Here is an 18,864-nt window from a genome sequence, read left to right as displayed (position 1 = left end):
CTCCCAAGGTGTGGAGCATGGTAAAAAGATGAGAGTTGCTGTAGCACAGAAGAGGAGAAGCAGCATTCGTTTAACCCATGGTGTGCCACGGAGCCACGAAACCATGTCCCAATCCCATCGCTTCCATGTTTGGACCAATACATAAACTGCTCTCCTATTTCCTTTGTTATGTTTTTCACCACTTTTGTCAATATCTGGGAGGTCAGGAGCTGGAGGTGTCTGGTTGGTTCTTATTTTGAGGACAGCTTGTAATCTAATGATGCCATTGAAATGATAAATGGGTTCTGTGTCTCCTGATATGAATTGGTTCGGGTTCCCAGGGTCTAGTCCATGGTGTTGTAGGATTTGTTCTGGTGGCCGTTCATCTTTTCCCCATTTTTGGGCGCTCCCTCCAGCCGGGGCTGCATCAATTGACCGCTTTTTGTCTAATTAGATCATCAAATACTTGAATTCCAACTGATTTCCCTGAACTTGTTATAGCAAAAACCCCAGTGCTCTGATACTCCCTGTATAGCATAGACAGTGCCAGCACATGTTGGAGTGGGCACAGGGATGATCCCCCCTTATTTTAGTGAAGTTTTCACAGCATTCTCCATTTGCTGTTTCCCTTTGCAGCTTCACCCATTTCTGTTGCAGAGTCAGAGATCCTCACCATGGGCTCTGCCTTCAGCTGTGCAGATTCCATCTGTGCAGGCAGGCAGAGCTTGGGGTGAGGGGCAGAGGGAATCAGCCCAATTCCTGCCCCAGGCAAGAAGAGGCAGGTCCATTGTCCCCACTTTGCCCCAGCAGTGTTAATTTGCATTTCTAAAGCTCCTCTGCTGGCTGCCTGGAATGCAGCTTCTCTTCCAGAGCAGCCTTCAGCAGCCCCACATGCCCCCCCCCCCAATACCTGCTGCTTTTTTTATTTTTTCCTTCAAATCATCTATTTACTGTTTATGAGTGAAAGGGTCACCTTTAAATCTCTTCTCGTTTTGCAAAATGCAGCCTAAAGGTGAACGTCGAAAAACCCAGACCAAAATTTTGGTATCTCTCACACAAACATACACAAAAGAATTCCAAGGCAATTAAGTTTTTTCTACTTCTCCTTGGAGTAAAAACTTGTTCTCACATCCCTGACCCAAACCTAATCGGCAATATAGAAGTAGGATTATTACAAAAAATACTCTTCTGCTATAAACTTTGCACTGAAAGTGCAGGAGAAAGGAAAACTCCACCAATATGTTTAGTGTTAGAGTCAAGGCATTCCTTGATTCTGGCCAGGATGTGCAGCAGAAATCATTCCATCCCCACATAGCCCGGGTGTGCAGAGAAAATCGTTCCATGACACGTGGGTTTAACTGGATTTTTCCCAAACTTGATACAGTCTGAACCAATCTAAATCCATTGGTTTAATGTTCTGTAGTTTCAAGTTGTGCAGTTTTTAGTATTTGGGTTCCTGTTGGACCCGGATTTCTTGGCTTCTGCTGTTCATCAGGTCGGAACTGCTGGATTTCCTTCTCAGCCTTTTCCAGAGCAGGTGTCTCCAGCTCTGCCGGGGGCAGTGTCTGGGGTAGGTGTTGGTTGCTGTTTGCTGCTGGGCGTTATCTTTGTGGGTATCTTTTGGGCCATTCCCAGTGTGTTGAGATGTTAAACTCATCTCCACTGAGTGGTGGAACATCCCTTAGAAAAACCTTTACCATTTCTTTCCCCGAGGCCAAGGCAAACCAAGGCTGAGTAGAGAAATAAAATGTTAGAAATGTTCAAGTCTATGACCTGGTGTATTTTCCATCAGTGCAATCCCAGGCAGCGCAGTGTGTGAGTGTGACTGAGACCCAGAGTGGAATTGTGCCGTTGTCTTCGGCAGCAGCTGTGGCAGTGCAGGCCCAGAAAGCACTGAAGCTGCAGCAGTGGCAGCAAGGATTGGCCCCGGTGGCTGGAGATGCCAAAGGAGGGTGCCCAGGCAGAGGATTTGAGCAGAGGATGTGTGGGCAGGCCCAGGGGCTTGCCCCGCTGTGGAGCCCTGGCTGCTGCTGCGCTGCCTTCAGTGCAGGCTCCGTGGGGGCCTCCCATGCTCCTGCTGCAGGCGGGAAGTGCAAATCTCCGGGGCTTCAGAGCCCTGGAGCCCAGGCTGAGGGGTCCCCCCGTGCTCAGCTGTGCTGGGGGCTGTTTCTGGCCTCAGGGACACTTGGCATGGGCCACGCCACTTGGCCACCAGTGGTGCTGCTTTGCCCTCCTTAGGCAGGGCCCGATGTCCTGCTTGGATGTTGGGAACAGCAAAGTGCCAAGGCAGGCTCTGTGCCAGCCCAGCTTTCTTTGGGAGAGATTTCACAAGAGACAGGACTCTGGCCACAGACTGCTTTAAATGTCCATCCCTTATCCCCACCCTGCGCTGGGTGGAGAATTACCAGGGTAAGGAATTCCCAAGACCAATTGCAAGGGAGAGAATTGAATATCTGCCCTGGGTCTGGCCCTTACTCTTGCCAAAGCCAATGGCAAAAGCCGTACTCATGGCATCTTGGTTTCTATCCCCAGCTTCCAAAGGTGGCTCTTTCTTTCCCCATTCATTCTTTGTACCCAGCCTGAGCTCTGGGGGTGCAGGGGTTATGGAGGTCCCATTGTATTCCTAAGGCTGCCATAACCCCCTGGAGGATCTTTCCTGTAAAATGAGTTCTGCTGTCTGAGTCTGTTGCTTCCACAATCCCTTTAACTGGAATTATTTCTTTTAGAAATACCTGTATAAGTGATCTAGTGGTTGCTGAGCAATCAGAATTGCTTTTGCCCCCCTGTTAGGTGGCATGGTGTCAGCAGAAGATATTGAAGCCTTCCTGCTTAGGGCATTTCAGTGCCAGGCTCTTACAAGCACACAGCTGTGCCGGTTGAGCTGACCATGGGGCGGTAACCTGGGCTTTGTCTGATTCCCTTCCTTAATAACAGCGTGTCTTGTAGCTCTTTTCCCTTCTTCTGCCCTTGAAGAGCCATCCAGGAACACATTTTCTCCCTCAGGCCAGGGAATGTCTCATCAATCTCTCCCAGGCTGTGTCTGGAGCTCTGTCACTTGAATGCAGTCCTGGGTTTCTTCCCAGCCCCTCTGTGGGCTGTTCAAACAGGAGGCTGGGTTAAACCCTTCCCCTGCCCTCAGTTCTAAATCCTCCTGTGCCACTGAACAAGTTTCATACTGTAATAACTGAGCACTGCTCATCCATTTAGAGGCTCTTTTGGTTATCAAAGCTTTAACTTGATGGCAGACTGGAACAGCTGGAGATCCTGTTGTCATCAGGTTTTGGGCCTGGGTTCCCCTTAAAGCTGTGTCTGCACAATTCTGCAGACAATGAGGCCACTCTGGCCACTGGGTTCAACATTTTGGCCCAAGAATTCCTTTGGCATGGCCCTGTTTAACATTCACCTACAATTCCAGTTTCTTTACTGAGACTGGAAGAGCCACAGCTGAGGCATCAATATTACTAGGAAGAAAAAGAAATTAATTTATTTCAAACCTATCCCCCACAGCTCTTAATAGTGATTGGACAAATCATACCAGCTCAGCTTTCCCATTTATTCCCTAATAATTAAAACATTCCTTTACAATATTCCCTCGTTAGGTCTAAGATTCAGAGTGGATGGAGAGGCCCCTGTGTCCATCAGGAGAGGCCTCCTCTCGCTGCAGACTCAGCCTGAATGTTCTCCAGGGCTCCAGTGTGGTGGGTCCCCGGTGGGATGGGAGCTGTGACAGCCCTGACAATCCATGTCCATCCAGGGGTGGGCTTGCTCCTCCTGAGGGTGCTGCTGTCTCTGCTTCCAGTGTCCCTGTGCCCTGCAGCTGGAGCCCTGACTCCTTCCCAGGGGCTGTTTGGGTGGGCTCTCCCCTGGCCAGGAGGGCAATGCCTCTGCCAGGTGCTTGTGGCCGACCCCGTCCCCGGGGTGCCGGGGCCCCCTTGGGCCCTGGGGTTGATCCCTGAGGGGCTGTAGGAGCTGTGCCATGGCCTTTGCCTACAGCTTGGCCTTTTGCTCATCCCTTCTTGCATTCAGCTGCTGTGCCTTTGTGCCCAAGTGCTCCAGGGCCTTCTTCTGCCACTCCTGCAGCCGCGCTCACTGCCTGTGGGTGCTCATCCTCTGAGAGCTGCTGAGCTTTGTGCAAAGTCTTTCCTTTCTCCAGCGACCCAAAGCAAATGCTTAATAGAAAATCCTGATCCTTCCATGTACAATCTGCATTTCCCAGATGTGTCTTTGTTTTCCTCCTTGTGCTCAGGGTCCCCTCCCCAGCCCGTATCCCAGAGCCGGTCCCTGTCCTGCCGCAGTGTCCAAAGGCGGCCCCCCGGCGGGCAGGGCCGGCAGCTCCACGGGGCCGGGCAGCGGCCGGGGCGTCCCGCAGGCTCCTGGGGGCCGGGGGCCGCTGCCGGCCCTGCCCGGGGCTGGTGGGGTCAGGCAGCGCCCGGCGCTGAGCCCCGGCTGCCCCACAGCCCCAGCCCGGCCCCACAGCTCCCCACAGGCCCACAGCCCGTGCTCCCGGTCCCGCACCTCTGCGCCCGGTGCTGCCGCTGCCCACCACAGAGAAACCCCCTGGCATCCTGACCTCCTTCTTTTCCTCTCCTGGAAACCCGGGATGGAAAGGATCTGGATCAGCTGGCAAATTCTGAGCATAGAACAGTGCTGAAAAACATCTCAGTCCTCTGTATTTTTCTCTTCCTCCTCTTTTCCATTATCCTTTTTCTCACCACATAGATTCCTCCTGCTGCTTCTTGCCTTCACCATATTGCTGCACACTGCCCTTCACCCGATCCCTTCCCAGCACACCCACACCATCCATCCCCTGTTGTGCAAATCCCTTCTCCTCTTCCCTTATTGCTCCCCTGAGTTTCCATGTCCTTAATTACCTCTGGGGGAATGTGCAAACTACCTCAACATTCTCCCAAGGGACCCTTCAGAGACATTTTGGGATCATCATCCCTTTGGCCAGGACCCCTCCCTGGCTTTCCCTTTTCTCCCCTCCCTGGGTGCCCTGCCATGTTCACTCCCCGAAGATCCCAGTGCAGTCACTGCTGAGATTTTCAGTGCTCTCTCCCTGCTGACTCTTCACAGACCCCCCTGATGTGTCCCTCGTCTGTCTCCTGGTCACTCCCGGGTCCCCAGTCGATCCCCGGTGCCGCCGCCAGCCAAGGGAGCCGATCACCCAAAGTGGGTGAGGCACCTTCAGCTGCACTCCCTGCCCTCTGCCCTGGACGGTGGAAGGAATTCCGGATGAGCCCCGGAGTGTGTGGGAAAATTGACATCAGCAGAGGTTTCTGTCCACCAAGCAGACAGAAGAGTCCTGTAAAAGTAATTTCATTCCCAGAAATGGGAGAGGCCATGGGACATTCCCCATGGGATCTCTGCAGTTGTTGGAGGACACAGCCTCCTTTTCATCCCAATTCTCCTGACCATATCTCCCTCTCCCTTTCCCCACTGGCTGAAGTACTTGAGAGGTGCAGACTTCCCAATCCACCTGCTGCATACCCCCTTCATATGCACCCCACTATTGTATAGCAGACGATATTCCTGGCTCTGTCAAGTCTTTGTTGTTCTTCGGGAAGTTCATGAATTGAGCAGGACCTTGGCTGAGCAGCAGTCTGTGTCATCAATTGATAACATGTCCTGAAACCGATGGCTTCTCCTGTCACTTCCTTATGTACAGGTCCCTGGCCGTGTCTCGGAGCAGATTCACAGCATCTGTTTGTAAAGACACTTTCCTCTTGTTCCTTTCATGGGGGTCCCCCGTTTGCGGGACATCCCCCCTGGAGCAGGGTGTCCCCTCTTTGCTGCAGCCCCAGCCCTCAGGCAGAGCTCAGCCAATCAGAGCGCAGGGCGCTGATGACTCACCAGTTGCCAGGCAGACTCGCAGCTCCCAGCGTTCCCCCCCTGGACCCCACCTGCGCCCCCCCCTCGTCCCCATCGCCCCCGCGAGGGGAATTTGGGGAGGTGGGAGTGGGGCAGCGCCAAGGCCGGGCCCCCCCGCGCTGTCCTGGCGGGAGCGGCTGCAGTGGGGACCGAGTGCAGGCCGAAGCGGTTGAGAGCCCAGCGCTGCCCCAGCCCGACCTGCCCCAGCTCCATCCCTGCCCCTGCGCTGGGATGCTGTGGGTTTGGGGGGAAGAGGGAGCCGGCAGTGGGTGCTGGGCCTGGGGGCAGGAGGAGAAGGGAAGGAGAAGCAGGGTTGAGGAACAAAATGGTCAAAGGATGGACGTGGCAGGAGAAGGTGGGATTGTGCAGGAGAAGGAGGAATAGCAGGAGGAAGAGGAGTGTGAGGAAGAGCAGAGTCACAGGAGGAGGAGCAGAAACAGGAAGCAGCACAAGGTTCCACCCCTCCCTGTGTCTGCAGCCTCCCCCCAGCCCCAGGAGCGCTGCTCCCCCCACATGCAGCAGGTGACTGTGGAGGGGGATCCAGGATTTTCACGGGGTGAATCTTGGTGTTTCTGAGCTTGCTTGGGCTAAATGTTGGTGCTTTGGTTTTATGTGGCAGCTGAATCTTTATCTTTTGGAGGAAATTATGGTTTTTGCTGAATTGTGAGGTTTGGGGTGTTTTTTATCTGTCTCTTGAAGTTTGCAGGAATTCTGGGGTGAATCTTGGTGCTTTGGAGGTTCTCACAGACACAGGATTCCCAATGACTTCCTGCGATGAAGTGGGGCAAGGAGGAACCTCCAGTCCAAGGTGCTCTCCTTTTGTTTTTTCCCCAAACCAGGATTTTTCATTCCAGGTTGTGGCTGGATGGAGGAGGAGGAAAAGCCCCAGAGATCCTGCAGGAGGAGGGGCTGCAAAACCAGCCCAGGGAGCTGCGGGGAGAAAAGAGCCCCCCTGAGCCAGGAAGGCGGCCAGAGATCCAGCTGGAGCTCGGAGCTGGTGGAGAAGCCTCATGGCAGGGAAAAGCCCCACAAGTGCTTGGAATGTGGGCAGGGTTTCAGCTTCCGCTCCTCTCTGATCGAGCACCAGAGGATCCACACTGGGGAACGGCCTTACGAGTGTGGGGAGTGTGGGAAGGGATTCAGCCGGAGCTCCACCCTGATCGAGCACGTGAGGATCCACACTGGGGAACGGCCCTACGAGTGTGTGGAGTGTGGAAAGGGTTTCAGGAACAGCTCTGGCCTGACCCGGCACCAGGTTATCCACACTGGGGAGAGGCCCTACGAGTGTTCCCAGTGTGGGAAGAGGTTTCAGACCAGCTCCACTCTCCTCACACATGAGCGGATTCACACAGAGGAGAGGCCCTTCCGCTGCCCAGACTGCGGGAAGGGCTTCAAGCAAAACTGCCACCTCACCATGCACCAGCGCATCCACACTGGGGAGAGGCCCTACGAGTGTGCGGAGTGTGGGAAGAGCTTCACGCACAGCTCCCACGTGATCCGCCACCAGGTGATCCACACTGGGGAACGGCCCTACACCTGCTTGGAATGTGGGAAGAGCTTTGGTTGGAGCTCCGAACTGAGAAGACACCAGCGCATCCACACCGGGGAGACGCCCTACGAGTGTGGGGAGTGTGGGAAGAGCTTCTCCAGGAGCTCAAACTTGACCCAACACCAACGGACGCAACACTAAGGAAGCCCTGCGAGTGCCTCGAGTGAGGGAAGAGCTTGGAGTGAGGGAAGAGAGTGAGGGAAGAGCTTTGTGGGCTGCCCCAGCTCCATCCCCCATGGGAGGATCTGGGCTGGATGTTCCCCAGTGACCCCCGTTGGGCAGAGCCCTGGTGCCCCCAAATGGGGAATAAAACAGAGAGTAAAACTATGGAGCTGATAAAGGGGCCGAGATCTGAGGCCTGACTGAGCAGCAACTGTGGGAGACACAGACACAGTTTAAGTCTCCCTGGCCAAGAAGTGACCAAGCAACCTGTTGTGAGACTTTGTGATAAGATAATGTTCCCAGGTGCCGTGATGTCATGAAGAATGTGTAACCAATGGGAAATTGTTAGCAAACATCGAGCCCTACATGAGCACCACACAAGTAAAACCCTGTATAAACACCTGGTACCCTCAATGAAATTGGCTTCTGGTCTAAACTCGGCTGTCCCCGTCTCTCCATCGTGGATAAGCCCTGTTGTGGGTGATCCCCGTTGGGTGGGGGGAAGGTGTTGGAGGGATTTCTTTCCCTTCTCCTTGTGCTGCTGTGTTTGGTTGGTAATAAATTCCCTCCGTGTGCCCAGGCTGGGTCTGTTGTCCCCGTGCCGGTGCTCGGGGCGGGATCTCTGCCGTTGCTTCTCTCCAGTCCCGGGCCTCTCCTCAGCCAATGAGAGAACGCGATGGACAAGAGTCAGCCAATCAGCGCGAGCGGGGCTGATGACTCACCAGTTGCCGGGCAGACCCGCAGCACCCAGTGTTCCCCACCTGGACCCCACCCTCCCTGCCCAGTCCCGGCCCCCGCGTGGGGTCCCCCCAAGTCCCTCCCCACTGCCCCCCATAACCTGGGCTGGGTTTAACTGGGAAGCTTTACTGGGAACACTGGGAGCAGGCGGGCAGGGGCAGAGTGACAGCAGGGTTGGGGGGACACACGACCCCCCCAAAATCAGCGTGGGGACGGAGCGGGGGGTCCCGGCCGGGCCCGAGACCACGGGGAGGGGCTGCAGCCGGCGGCAGCTCAGGAGCTCTGTGGGCAGAGAAAAGGGGGTGACACCGGGCTGGGGGCCCTGGGGAAGGAGCACACACGCTCCTAGAAGCTGAGCCCCAGCGCCAGGAAGACGAAGCCCAACTCAGAGCCCCCGATCCCTGACAGCATCTTGCTGCGGGTGGCATCCAGTGGCATCTCTGGGGGTCTGCCGGGATAAGGACCCCCCAAAACCTCTCAGAGACACCCCAAGCCGGTCCAAGCACACTCCCAATCGCCCCCATCCCACCCAGGACCCCCTGAAACCTCCCCCCAATCCTTTCCCAACCTCCCCAGGACCCAGCAAAGCCTCTCCCATTCCTGTCAGGATCCCACCCCCCCCTTCCAGTTGCTCCCCTACAGCCCCAGGACCCCTAAACCCTCTCCCTGTCCATTCCCAGCCCCACCAGGACTCACCCAGACCCCTCCCAGTCTCTTCCCAGCACAACCAACTTCATCACAAGCCTCGTTTAGCCATCCCCAATCTCCTTCCACCCCCTACAGGATCACTCAAATCCCTCCCAATTACACCCAGCGCCCCCAAACTCCCTCCCAGTGTCCACCAGGACCCCCAGAATCCCATCCCACCCTCCCCAGCATCATCCTAATCCCTTCTTAGACTTTCCAACCCCTGGACCCCCTCTCCCAGCTGAAACCAGGCTGTCTCCAACTCCCTCCCAGTTGCTCCCAGCACATCCCAGTGGCTCTCTCAGCGCCCCCAATTCCTCCCCTGTACTCCAGTGCCAGCTCAGGGGGTGCTCCAGGCTGAAATGCTCCACCTGGCAGCCGCAAGTGAGCCCGCACCAGGGGGGTGTTCCAGCAGCACCAGGAGCTGGTAGGTCCAGTCCTTGTTGGGGACCATGTCGGTGGCCACCACAGAGAGCTCCTGCTGGCCCTGGAACCACCTCAGCTGGGTGTGGGCAGGCTAGAAATCCATCACGGAGCAACCCCGGGCTGGGAGCTCAAGGGCACCAGCGAGATGGATACGCTGGGGGGCACTGGGAGAGAGCGGGAACAGACTGGGATCAGCTGGGGGGCACTGGGAGAGAGAGGGGAGGGGTGGGGTGGACTTGGGAGGGACTGGGAATGGACTGGGAAGGACTGGGGCAGCACTCAGCGAGATGGGAGGGGATGGGGGGCACTGGGAGGGAGGATGGAGGTCTAGGAGTGAACTGGGAATGAACTGGGAATGGACTGGGAGGGACTGGGGCGGCACTGGGAGGAACTGGGAACGAAGTGCGCGGCACTGGGAGGCCGAGTCCAGTGCGGGGCACTCGGCGCTGCGGGTCTGCCTGGCAACTGATGAGTCATCAGAGACACGCGCTCTGATTGGCTGAGAGGCGGCAGCACCACGCTAGGCTGAGATGGACAGCCGGGAGGCACTGGGAGAGACTGGGATGGACTGGGAGAGCCACGGGGGTCAGTGGCAGGGACACAAGGTCTCGGGGATGGGCACAAGGAGGGCTGAGGGCTCTGGGCCGATTCCAGGGGGGTTTTGAGGGGCTCCAGGGTCATTGGCAGGGCAGGGCCCGAGGGGACACGCTCTGCCCCGCGCTCACCTCGGCGCTCCGTGAGGAACGGGCTGAGATACTCGTGGTTGTACCGGCACAGCCAGTCCGCCGCAGCCCTTTTTTGCTCCATAACGTCTGGGTCGCTGTTCCAATACCTGGCTGCTGTCTCCCCATAGGGGGTGAACCCCAAAAAGTGCCCCACGTCGCAGTCGAACATCGCGTACTGCTCCCGATTGTAGATGAACCTGCTCAGGTACCTCACCTTCTCCGTGCCGTTCATGAAGTGACACTCGGACTTTCCCACGTACTGGAACACCCCTGTGTGTGCAGGACACAGGTCCGGGGGTGCCCCCCAGCAGCCCCAGAGCTCCGGGATCCATCCCGGATCCCCACTCCGCACACCCTGTGCCCCAGAGCCGCCATGGATCCCTCCTGCCCGAGCTGCCACTTCCTCTTTTCCACCCTTCCCCCATTTGCCCTTCCACATCCTCTCCCCTCCGACTTTCAGCCTCTCCCCAGAGAGAGTTTCAACCTTTTAAACATATTTTCCCAAAAGCCCAGCCCCCCTTCCCGCTCAGTTTTGGGGTCCTACCCTCCCCTTTTCCCCACTTTCCCACCCTCTCCCGACCCTTCCTCACCTGCCCCCAATCCTCAGCCCCTCCCGCTCTTCCTTTCGGGGTCCCCTCCTCCTCCTGCCCCTGCAATTTCGGGCTCCCACCGCCCCCTTTTCCCCATTCTCCCCCCGTCCCACCGCCTCCCGCTCCCCCCGCTCTCCCGAGAGCTCCGCGCCCGCAGCCGGGGGGGCTCCCAGCACCACCAGTGCCACCAGTACGGCCCCAGCTGCCGCCACTCGCCCCATGGCCAGCGCCGCCCAGGGAGCACCAGCCCCAGAGCGGCCGCGCTGCGCTGGCAGCACCAGTCCGGAGCAGCGCGGGCTCAGCAGCGCCGCGCGCTCTCATTGGCTCCGAGCACTTTTGGGCACCGATTGCCGAGGCTCTGCCACACAACCGATGACTCCTCAACTCCTCGCGCTCCCATTGGCTGCAGCGCGTTTTGGCTGCGTTTGGATTGGCTGAGCGGTTCCGGGACGCTGCAGCCCCGGCTGGGGCTTTTCCAGGCCCGGGGAGCCTTGGGGCGCTGCGCAGCTGGGAGCTCAGCTGTGCCCAGAAATGTGTGCCCGGCTGCGCGGGGTCTCAGGGGTGCCCGTGGCGAGGGGTGACGCTGGCCCCATGCCAGGCACCCCCCAGAGCCGCTCTGTCCCTGCCCCCCGCAGCCGCACAGGGACTGCAAATGGAACCGAGGGTTCCTGCCTGGGGACAAGGAGCGGGAGAGATCCCTCAGCAAATCCGGCACGGGCACAACAGACCCGGCCCGGGCACAGGGAAGGAATTTATTACCAATCAAATCACACCAGGACAAGGAGAGGGGAAAGAAATCTCTCCAACACCTTCCCCACACCCAACCGGGATCACCCAGAACGGGGTCAGCGGGGCTCTGCCCAACGGGGCTCACTGGGGATCATCCAACGTGGATCCTCCCATGGGGGATGGAGCTGGAGCAGCGCACGAAGCTCTTCCTGCACTCGGGGCACTCACAGGGCCTCTCCCTGGTGTGGAAGTGCTGGTGAGTGACAATCTCTGAATTCCACCTGAAGCTCTTCTGACATTCCAAGCACTCATAGGGCCATTCCCCAGTGTGGATCCTGTGGTGCTCGGTGAGGTCAGAGGTCCCACTGAAGCTCTCCCCACACTCCCCACACTCACAGGGCCTCTCCCCAGTGTGGGTGTTCTGGTGTTCCATCAGGGTGGAGCTCCAGCTGAAACCCTGCCCACATTCCAAGCACTTGTGGGGCTTCTCCCTGCCATGAGGCTTCTCCACCAGCTCCGTGCTCTGGCTGGATCTCCGGCCACGTTCCTGGCTCAGGGGAGCTCTTTCCTCCCCGCAGCTCCCTGGGCTGGGTTTGCAGCCCCTCCTCCAGCAGGATCTCCGGGGCTTTTCCTCCTTCTCCATCCAGCCACACCCTGGGAATGACAAATCCTGCTTTGGGGAAAAAACAAGAGGAGAGCACCTTGGAGTAGAGGCTCCTCACTGCCCAAGTCCATCCCTAGAACTCAGCAGGAGTCTTGTGTCCATGGAAATCTCCACTATATCAAGGTTCAGCCCAAAACAACTCTCCCAGGAGTTCCCGATCTCTGATCTCTCCACTTTTGGCGTTCCAGAGGTTTCCTTTCCTTGGGATGATGGGGGTCCAATGGCTCCAGGGGTTCCCCCTTCTCCGGCCTCCTGGTTAGGGATGATCCAGGGACTTTTGGGGGTCCATGGGGTCCCTTCTGCCCTGATGCTCTACTTTGAGGTCCCAGGGGTCCCAGGGGTCCCTCCTCTCCAGGCTCCCCCCCTTTCCAGCCAGCCGGGGTTCCCCCAGCTCCAGGATCACCCCTCTCTGCTCTCCCCACTCCGGGGGTCCCAGGGGTTCCTCTCCTCTGCTGCCCCGGGGGTCCCCAGGACCAATGTCCTCCCCCTGGTGGCCCTGGGCAATGGCCACGTGGACTCCCAAAGATCCCCCCAAGGGGCTCAGCTCTGGGGTCCTGCAAGATCCAAACCTACACACACACAGAGAAAAAACCCTCCCAGGGTTTATTTGGGCCTCATAGACGATATTTGGGGCTCAATTCCACAATCTGCAAGCTCCAAACACACCCCAATAAAAAAACCCTCTCAGGGACCCCCTGACAGATTTGGGACGAGCTCCCCCTCCCACCTGCAGGATGAGCTGGGGGTGATGGTCCCGGGGCCAAGGGTGCTGCGGCCACAGGGGGCACTGGAACCTCCTGTTTCTCCTCCTTTTCCTGCTCCTGCTCCTCCTCTTCCTGCTCCTCCTTTTCCCCTCTCCCTCCTCCTCCTCCTTCCTCATCCCACCTCCTCTCCAGTTCCTGCCTTCTCTATATTTAGAGTGGAGAACCTTGCTTGTTTTTAGAACGACAACAAAGATCCCAGATGGAACACGGCTTGCTGGTTTTAGCCAGAAGTGTCAGTGACTAAAGGTCATGTTTGCTCTGCTTTGGTGCCGTCCTTGTTCCTCCTCAGTGTTCAGGCTGGGCTATGGGGTGTCCTTGTTTGCTGCATTTTCAGAGCTCCTCCTGGATCCTTTGGGCAACAGGCTGTGCCCTGGGAGGGTTCTTTGTGCTCCTTTGTGACACAGGAGAACCTTCCAGGCGGTTTCTGCGTGAGCTGCTGCTGTGATGTCACAGGAGCACTGCCACGTCCCCGAGGTGTTCCCGTTGCTGTGGCACACGGAGGCCTCAGTGTCCAGAGTGGCTCTGGGCACTGCTCGTTGCCGGAGGATCCTCCTGCCCGAGGCATTCTCAGCAGCCAGCCCAGCCCTGACGGGTGTCCTTCTGTGCTTGCAGGGCTACAGTCTGCAGACGTGTGCAGCGCAGCCAAAATGATCCAGCACGTGGCTGCTGCAGTTTGCACGCTGTACTCTGTGGCGTATGCGGGGTATTTTTTAACCCACTTGGCACGTAAGTCGAGGTTTTCCCTCGGTGCTGTGGCTTTGGGCTTGCTGTGTGCTTGCTGTTCTTCCTCTGGGCCTGAGCTGACTTTGTAACCAAATTGCCATGAAGACACCATTGCTTTGGGAGAGCTCCTGGCAGCAGCTGCAGCTGGAAAAGGGGGTGTCTGCAGCCAGCGGGGCGTGCACAGCATTTGCAATGAGCCCTGGGGGGTTCTGTTCCCTCAAGCGGGGAGTCTGTGGCAGCGGAGCCTGGAACTGCCTGTCCAGCCAAGAGCTGACCCAGCCCAGTATTTTGTGCTGTTCTCTTGCTGTGTGAAGGGACTGTGGCTCCTGGAGGGACGCTGTGAAAGCAAAATGCTCTCTCGGGGTTGCCTTGCTCCAGGGCATTTCCCACCACAGGCAGTTTTTTCCTGACAGCATCTGGTTCATGTTCCCTCTTCCCTTGCAGGGCACCTCATGAGTGGATCCCGAGCAGCTCCTCCTTCGGTGAGTGGGAAAGGAACCTTTGGTGTTTGGAATTGTGCAGCAAGTTGTGAGCTCGGCATGTGGCAGCCGAGTGCCCGCCTGGGAGGCTGAAGGAAAGTTCCTGTCAGTGTCCTTGCAGCAGCAAAGGGATCCCTGGGAGTTTTCTCCTTTGCTGCTGAAGAGCTTTTGAAGAGCTGCAGGTCTGGTTTTGCAGGCAGAGCATTGCTTGCTGGCTCTAGCCATGGTGGAATATGGAATTTCCAACAATAAGGGGCAATGTCGACTTTAGCGCATTGTTAGTTTGAACAGCTCCGAACCCAATTTCTGCTTAGTGCAGCTGGATGTGCAGCTGAGGGTAAATAAGGTGATAACTGATGTAGAACTTCCCGTCCCTCACGCTGCCGTCTGTCCACAGGGCACAAAAGCAGCACCAGAACCTCCTCTGGCTCCCTCTGCTTCCAAAGAAGTGGCCAAGGAGGAGGAAGGCCGCAGTGAGCTTCCCGCTGTTCCGGGGGACGATGGTGAACGTCCCTCAGTGCCGGGGGATGACAGTGAACTTCCCGCTGCTCTGGGAGACGAGGGCGAACATCCCGCGCTGTGGGAACACAACGGCGAGGCTCCCATGGTGTGGGAGAAGGACAGTGGACATCTCCCGGCGTGGGAGGAGGACAGAGGACATTCTGTGGCTTGGGAAGAGGAGGGTGAACTTCTCCCAGCATGGGAAGTGGACAGTGAACGTCCCCTGGCTTGGAGAGATGATGGCGAACCTGCAGCGTTTTGGGAAGAGGATGGAGAAGCTCCCTGTGCTTGGGAAGAGGACACTGAACCTCCCTCGGCTGTGGGATCCTGGGCTGAACATTCTGACAGCAGCACAGCCCTGCAGCCAGAGGGGAGAGGGGAGTGGTGCCTGATGCAGCTGAGTACGTCTGCTGTGTTCCTGTGTGCCAGAGCAGGGTGCTGTGTGTGTGTCTCGGCATCAGCTGCACCCAGTGCTGCTCTGCAGCTGAATGTGCCAGGGTCATTTCTTGTCCTTCCCCAGCTGAGACCAAGGGGCTGATGGCCCCAGGGAGGGGGGCTGCATTCTGGCTCTGCTGCAAGGCGGGGTCTCACTCTGGGAGGGAGCGTCTTCCACGTGGTTTCTTTCAGGGAACACCGTGAGCCTGGCGGAGCCTGCCGAGAAATACCTGGAAGTGGAGCAGATTGGCCAAGGGTAAGTGCACGGCAGTTACTTCTGCACAAGCAGGCCCAGGTGTTGTGCTGGTGCAGGATCAAGTGAGAAGTCAGGAGAGCTCCAAACACCTCCAGACACTGGGGTGCCATCCTGCTGTCCCTCAGTCCTGATCAGAATTGATACCTGTGCTCCGAAGGCACCGTCAAAGGCCCCTGAGGCTGGCAGTGTCCTGCCTGCAGCAAGGAGCAGGACCTGGAAGATCTTCTGTCCCTGGAATTGGATTGCCTAAAAGAGCCACTCACCATCTGGTGACTGTCAGAAAACAGTTCCCAAGGAGATTTCTTTCAAATATTTTGCTTCAAAAAATATCCTCTGGTCAGGATTAACAACCTAATGGTTTAGAAACAGAAACCAGAGCTGAACTAATAAGTGCTCTATTCTAGCACAGGTAGTAGAGCCCATACATTCAGTAACAGACACAGAGCTGATGCACTCTGGGGGAAAATGCATCACCTGCCTGATGGCAGGGCCCTTGTGGATCCTGCAGGTCTTAGGCAGGAAATGGGAAAGGATGAAATGCATTCTTTTCCAGTTCTTTAGACACCCATTGCTCACTTCATGTTTTGAACTAAAGCAGTTCAGCGTGGACATTTGGGATTTGCTCCAGCCCAATTCCTTGGTGTTGGGTCTCAGTTTTCTCTGACACACCTTGCATGGCAGAGGGCTGGTGGCTGCTGCGCTGTTGTTGGAAGGGTCGATGCCCCCAGGTGTTTGTGAACGCTGCAGGCAGCAGAGATCTCCTGTCTGGGCTGGCTTTCCCTGCCAGGGTCTATCTAAAGCGCTGCTTCTTTCTTCTCTGCTGTTTTGTCTCCAGGGCTTTTGGAACCGTTTCGAAAGGACTCGACAGGGCCACTGGAGGAGAGGTCAGTGTCAACACGCCCAGCACGTCTGGCAGCTCTCCAGGGCTCTCCCCTCTGCTGGGAGCTGTGGCTGCAGCTTTGGGGGCCAGCAGAGCTTTCCTGCACAGGCTGCTCCTCTGCAGGCAGAGCCGTGTCAGCCTGCAGAGCACAGCTGGGACAGACTTGGTCCTTCTGAAGTGCCCAAAGGAATGCAAGGAGGGCAATGGATGTGTGTGTTTGCTTTGTTGTGCAATCCCAACCAGAGCAGTTGCATCTGAAATCATGACCCAATCCCGAAGAACTGCTAAAGGGTTCCCGGCTGTTTTGCTCTGTTTGCACAGAACCAGAATTACCTCCTGCTTGCAGAATGTGTTTGAACAATAATGAGAGTGTTGAGGCCATTTGAGAAGACTGTAGGTGCAGAGAATGTGGTTAGAGCTTGGAGGCTGACAGCTGAGGGGCCATTTCTGCAGAGCTTGCAAGGCCAAATGTCTCTGGCCATGTGTCCTGTAAGCAGCCCCCAGCGAGCAGAGCAATGGGCTGTGGGAATGGCACTTGCTGAGCTCTGGTGTCCCATCCCAAGGCAGTTGGGCACAGCCTGGCTCCGTTGCCCCAAAAAGACTTGCTCCATGTTTGCTGCGGCCTCCTGCCACGGACTCCTCCAGTGAAAGGTCTGCAATGTCCCTTCAGGTGGCCATAAAGAAAATGAGTCTGAGAGGGCAGAACAGGGAACGAGCTGTGAATGAGCTCCTGCTCCTGAAGAACAAGAAGAACCCCAACATTGTCAGCTCTTTGGACAGGTGAGTGCCTCAGGCCTTATCCCGTGCCCGGGCCCTGCCTTAACCTTTCCTGGCATCCGTAGTTTGTAGCCTGATTTGAAAATGCCTGACCCAGCCGTATCCACCCAAAACAACAGCCTGGCAGTTCGCTCCCTCCGTGTGCTTTTGTTGCTTTGGTTTGGTTTTCCCTTCAGGTTGACCCTGTTTTCTGTGTCTTACAACAAGTGCTGGTAAACCACAGCAGAAATTATTTCCCTTGCCTTCTTCTTCCCAGCCCTTTCCCATTGCTGCAGATGCCAGGAAGACCAGGTTCTTGTTCCCGGAAATGCCTCATTTGCCCATTTGTCACTGGCCTTGCCTGTTTCTGAAGGGACTTTCTGAAAGGTTTTCTGACCCCTTTTGTCCCAAGTGCTGCCCGGCCTCCTCCCCTGGATAACCCTGGGAGCTGTGTTGCCTTGTTCTGCAGGGAAGGGTGGAACTGATGAGTTCAGAAGCTGAACCAGCTGGGGGCCAGTGTTGTGGTTCCACATTGGTCTGGGCCTTTGCTAAACTGCATTTTTCACCTGCTTGCCATCTTAGGCCTCTCCTTTCTCACAGGGGTCTCCTCCTTTAGACTGTGCAGATCTCAAGGGCTGTGCAGCCTGGCAGGAATGTCTCTCCATCGGATTCTGTCCTCATTGACAAGTGACCTGGCAACAAAACTCCACTCCAGGCTTTTCCATGGGGGAATTGAGCACTGCACATTGGTCTCCATGCCACTGCTTTCTTCTTCCAGCTTCCTTGTCGATGGAGATCTCTGGCTGGTGATGGAATACATGGATGGAGGAACTTTGCAGGACGTTGTCAGACAGACACGCATGGCTGAAGGAGAGATGGCAGCTGTCAGTCGGGAGGTGAGGGATCCTGCCTGTGACTGCCATGCCTTGGACACGATGGTCCTTCCCAGCAGGGCGTGAGAGCAGGAGTGGCTCCATGCTCAGGGCTTTGTTTCTCTGTTGTTTTCATGAGCTGGAGAAGAAAGAGCCCCTGCAGTGAACGGCCTGCCAGCAGCACTGCACTTCTACTCTGTTCTTGCTCTCTTTCCTGCTGTTGTGGCACTCTCTGTCTGTTTTGGATTTGATGTGCTGTTCTCAGCTTCGCCTTGAACCGTTTGCCTGGAGCTTGTCTGCACTGCACTCCTGGCCTGTCACAGCAAAGTCGCTGCTGGCAGAATTCTAAACTGTCCTTTCTTGTGTGATATATTCCGGCCATTGGTTTTTACCCTCGTGTTTCTTGTTCTCTCTCAGTGTCTGCAGGGCCTGCATTTCCTCCATTCGAACCGGGTGATCCACAGAGATCTGAAGAGCTCCAACATCCTTCTGGGCATGGACGGCTCTGTCAAGCTGGGTGGGTGTTCCTGGCCAGGCACGGCGCTCCCGGGGTGCGGCTGTGGGGCTGCTTCCCAGTGACGGCCAGAGCCCCACAAGGGCTGCTGGGGGCACTGCCCGGCCCCTGCTGCCAGCTGAGAGCGGCTGCCCCTGCAGAGAGCTCAGGAGAGGAGCAGGCTCTCAGGGGTGCCTTTGCTCTGGGAATGGCCCTCCCAGAGGGGCAGGAGTTGGGATCTAAAGCTGCAAGGGAATCAGTAAAAGCAACTGCACGAAAGCTGAGGGTTTCTTTAAGGGTCCAGTTCAGTTCCATCTTTCCTTGGCTACAGCCCTGAGGACTTTTCCAGCTGACTTCACTGCTGCATTCTCAGACTGAGAGTGGGGAGTCTTTGTGCTTGGTTTCCTCATTCCAGCTGCCTTTGACAGTGTTTGTTTCTGTCCTCAGCTGATTTTGGCCTCAGCGCTCAGCTCAGCCCTGAGCAGGACCAGCGCAGCTCCATGGTGGGCACTGCTCACTGGATGGCCCCAGAAGTTGTCACCAGTTCTCCTTACGGCCCCAAGGTGGACATCTGGTCCTTCGGCA

At 56.8% G+C, this 18,864-nt stretch overlaps 1 protein-coding gene and 1 pseudogene across 1 annotated transcript; one reads left to right on the top strand and one right to left on the bottom strand.

The window, feature by feature from the left end:
• LOC137464098 (uncharacterized) overlaps positions 1 to 18,864 on the top strand; it is a 1,364,046-nt pseudogene that overhangs the window by 773,997 nt on the left and 571,185 nt on the right.
• LOC137464084 (class II histocompatibility antigen, B-L beta chain-like) lies at positions 8,645 to 11,024 on the bottom strand. The gene is given in 6 exon segments (XM_068175395.1): positions 8,645 to 8,739; positions 9,315 to 9,380; positions 9,383 to 9,526; positions 9,529 to 9,576; positions 10,138 to 10,410; positions 10,867 to 11,024. Coding segments are annotated over 6 exon segments (708 nt in total). The 5' UTR covers positions 10,949 to 11,024.

This window comes from Anomalospiza imberbis, chromosome 36 (genome assembly GCF_031753505.1).
Source record: "Anomalospiza imberbis isolate Cuckoo-Finch-1a 21T00152 chromosome 36, ASM3175350v1, whole genome shotgun sequence".
Taxonomy (NCBI): Eukaryota; Metazoa; Chordata; class Aves; order Passeriformes; family Viduidae; genus Anomalospiza; species Anomalospiza imberbis.
This window is presented reverse-complemented; position numbering and strand designations above follow the sequence as displayed.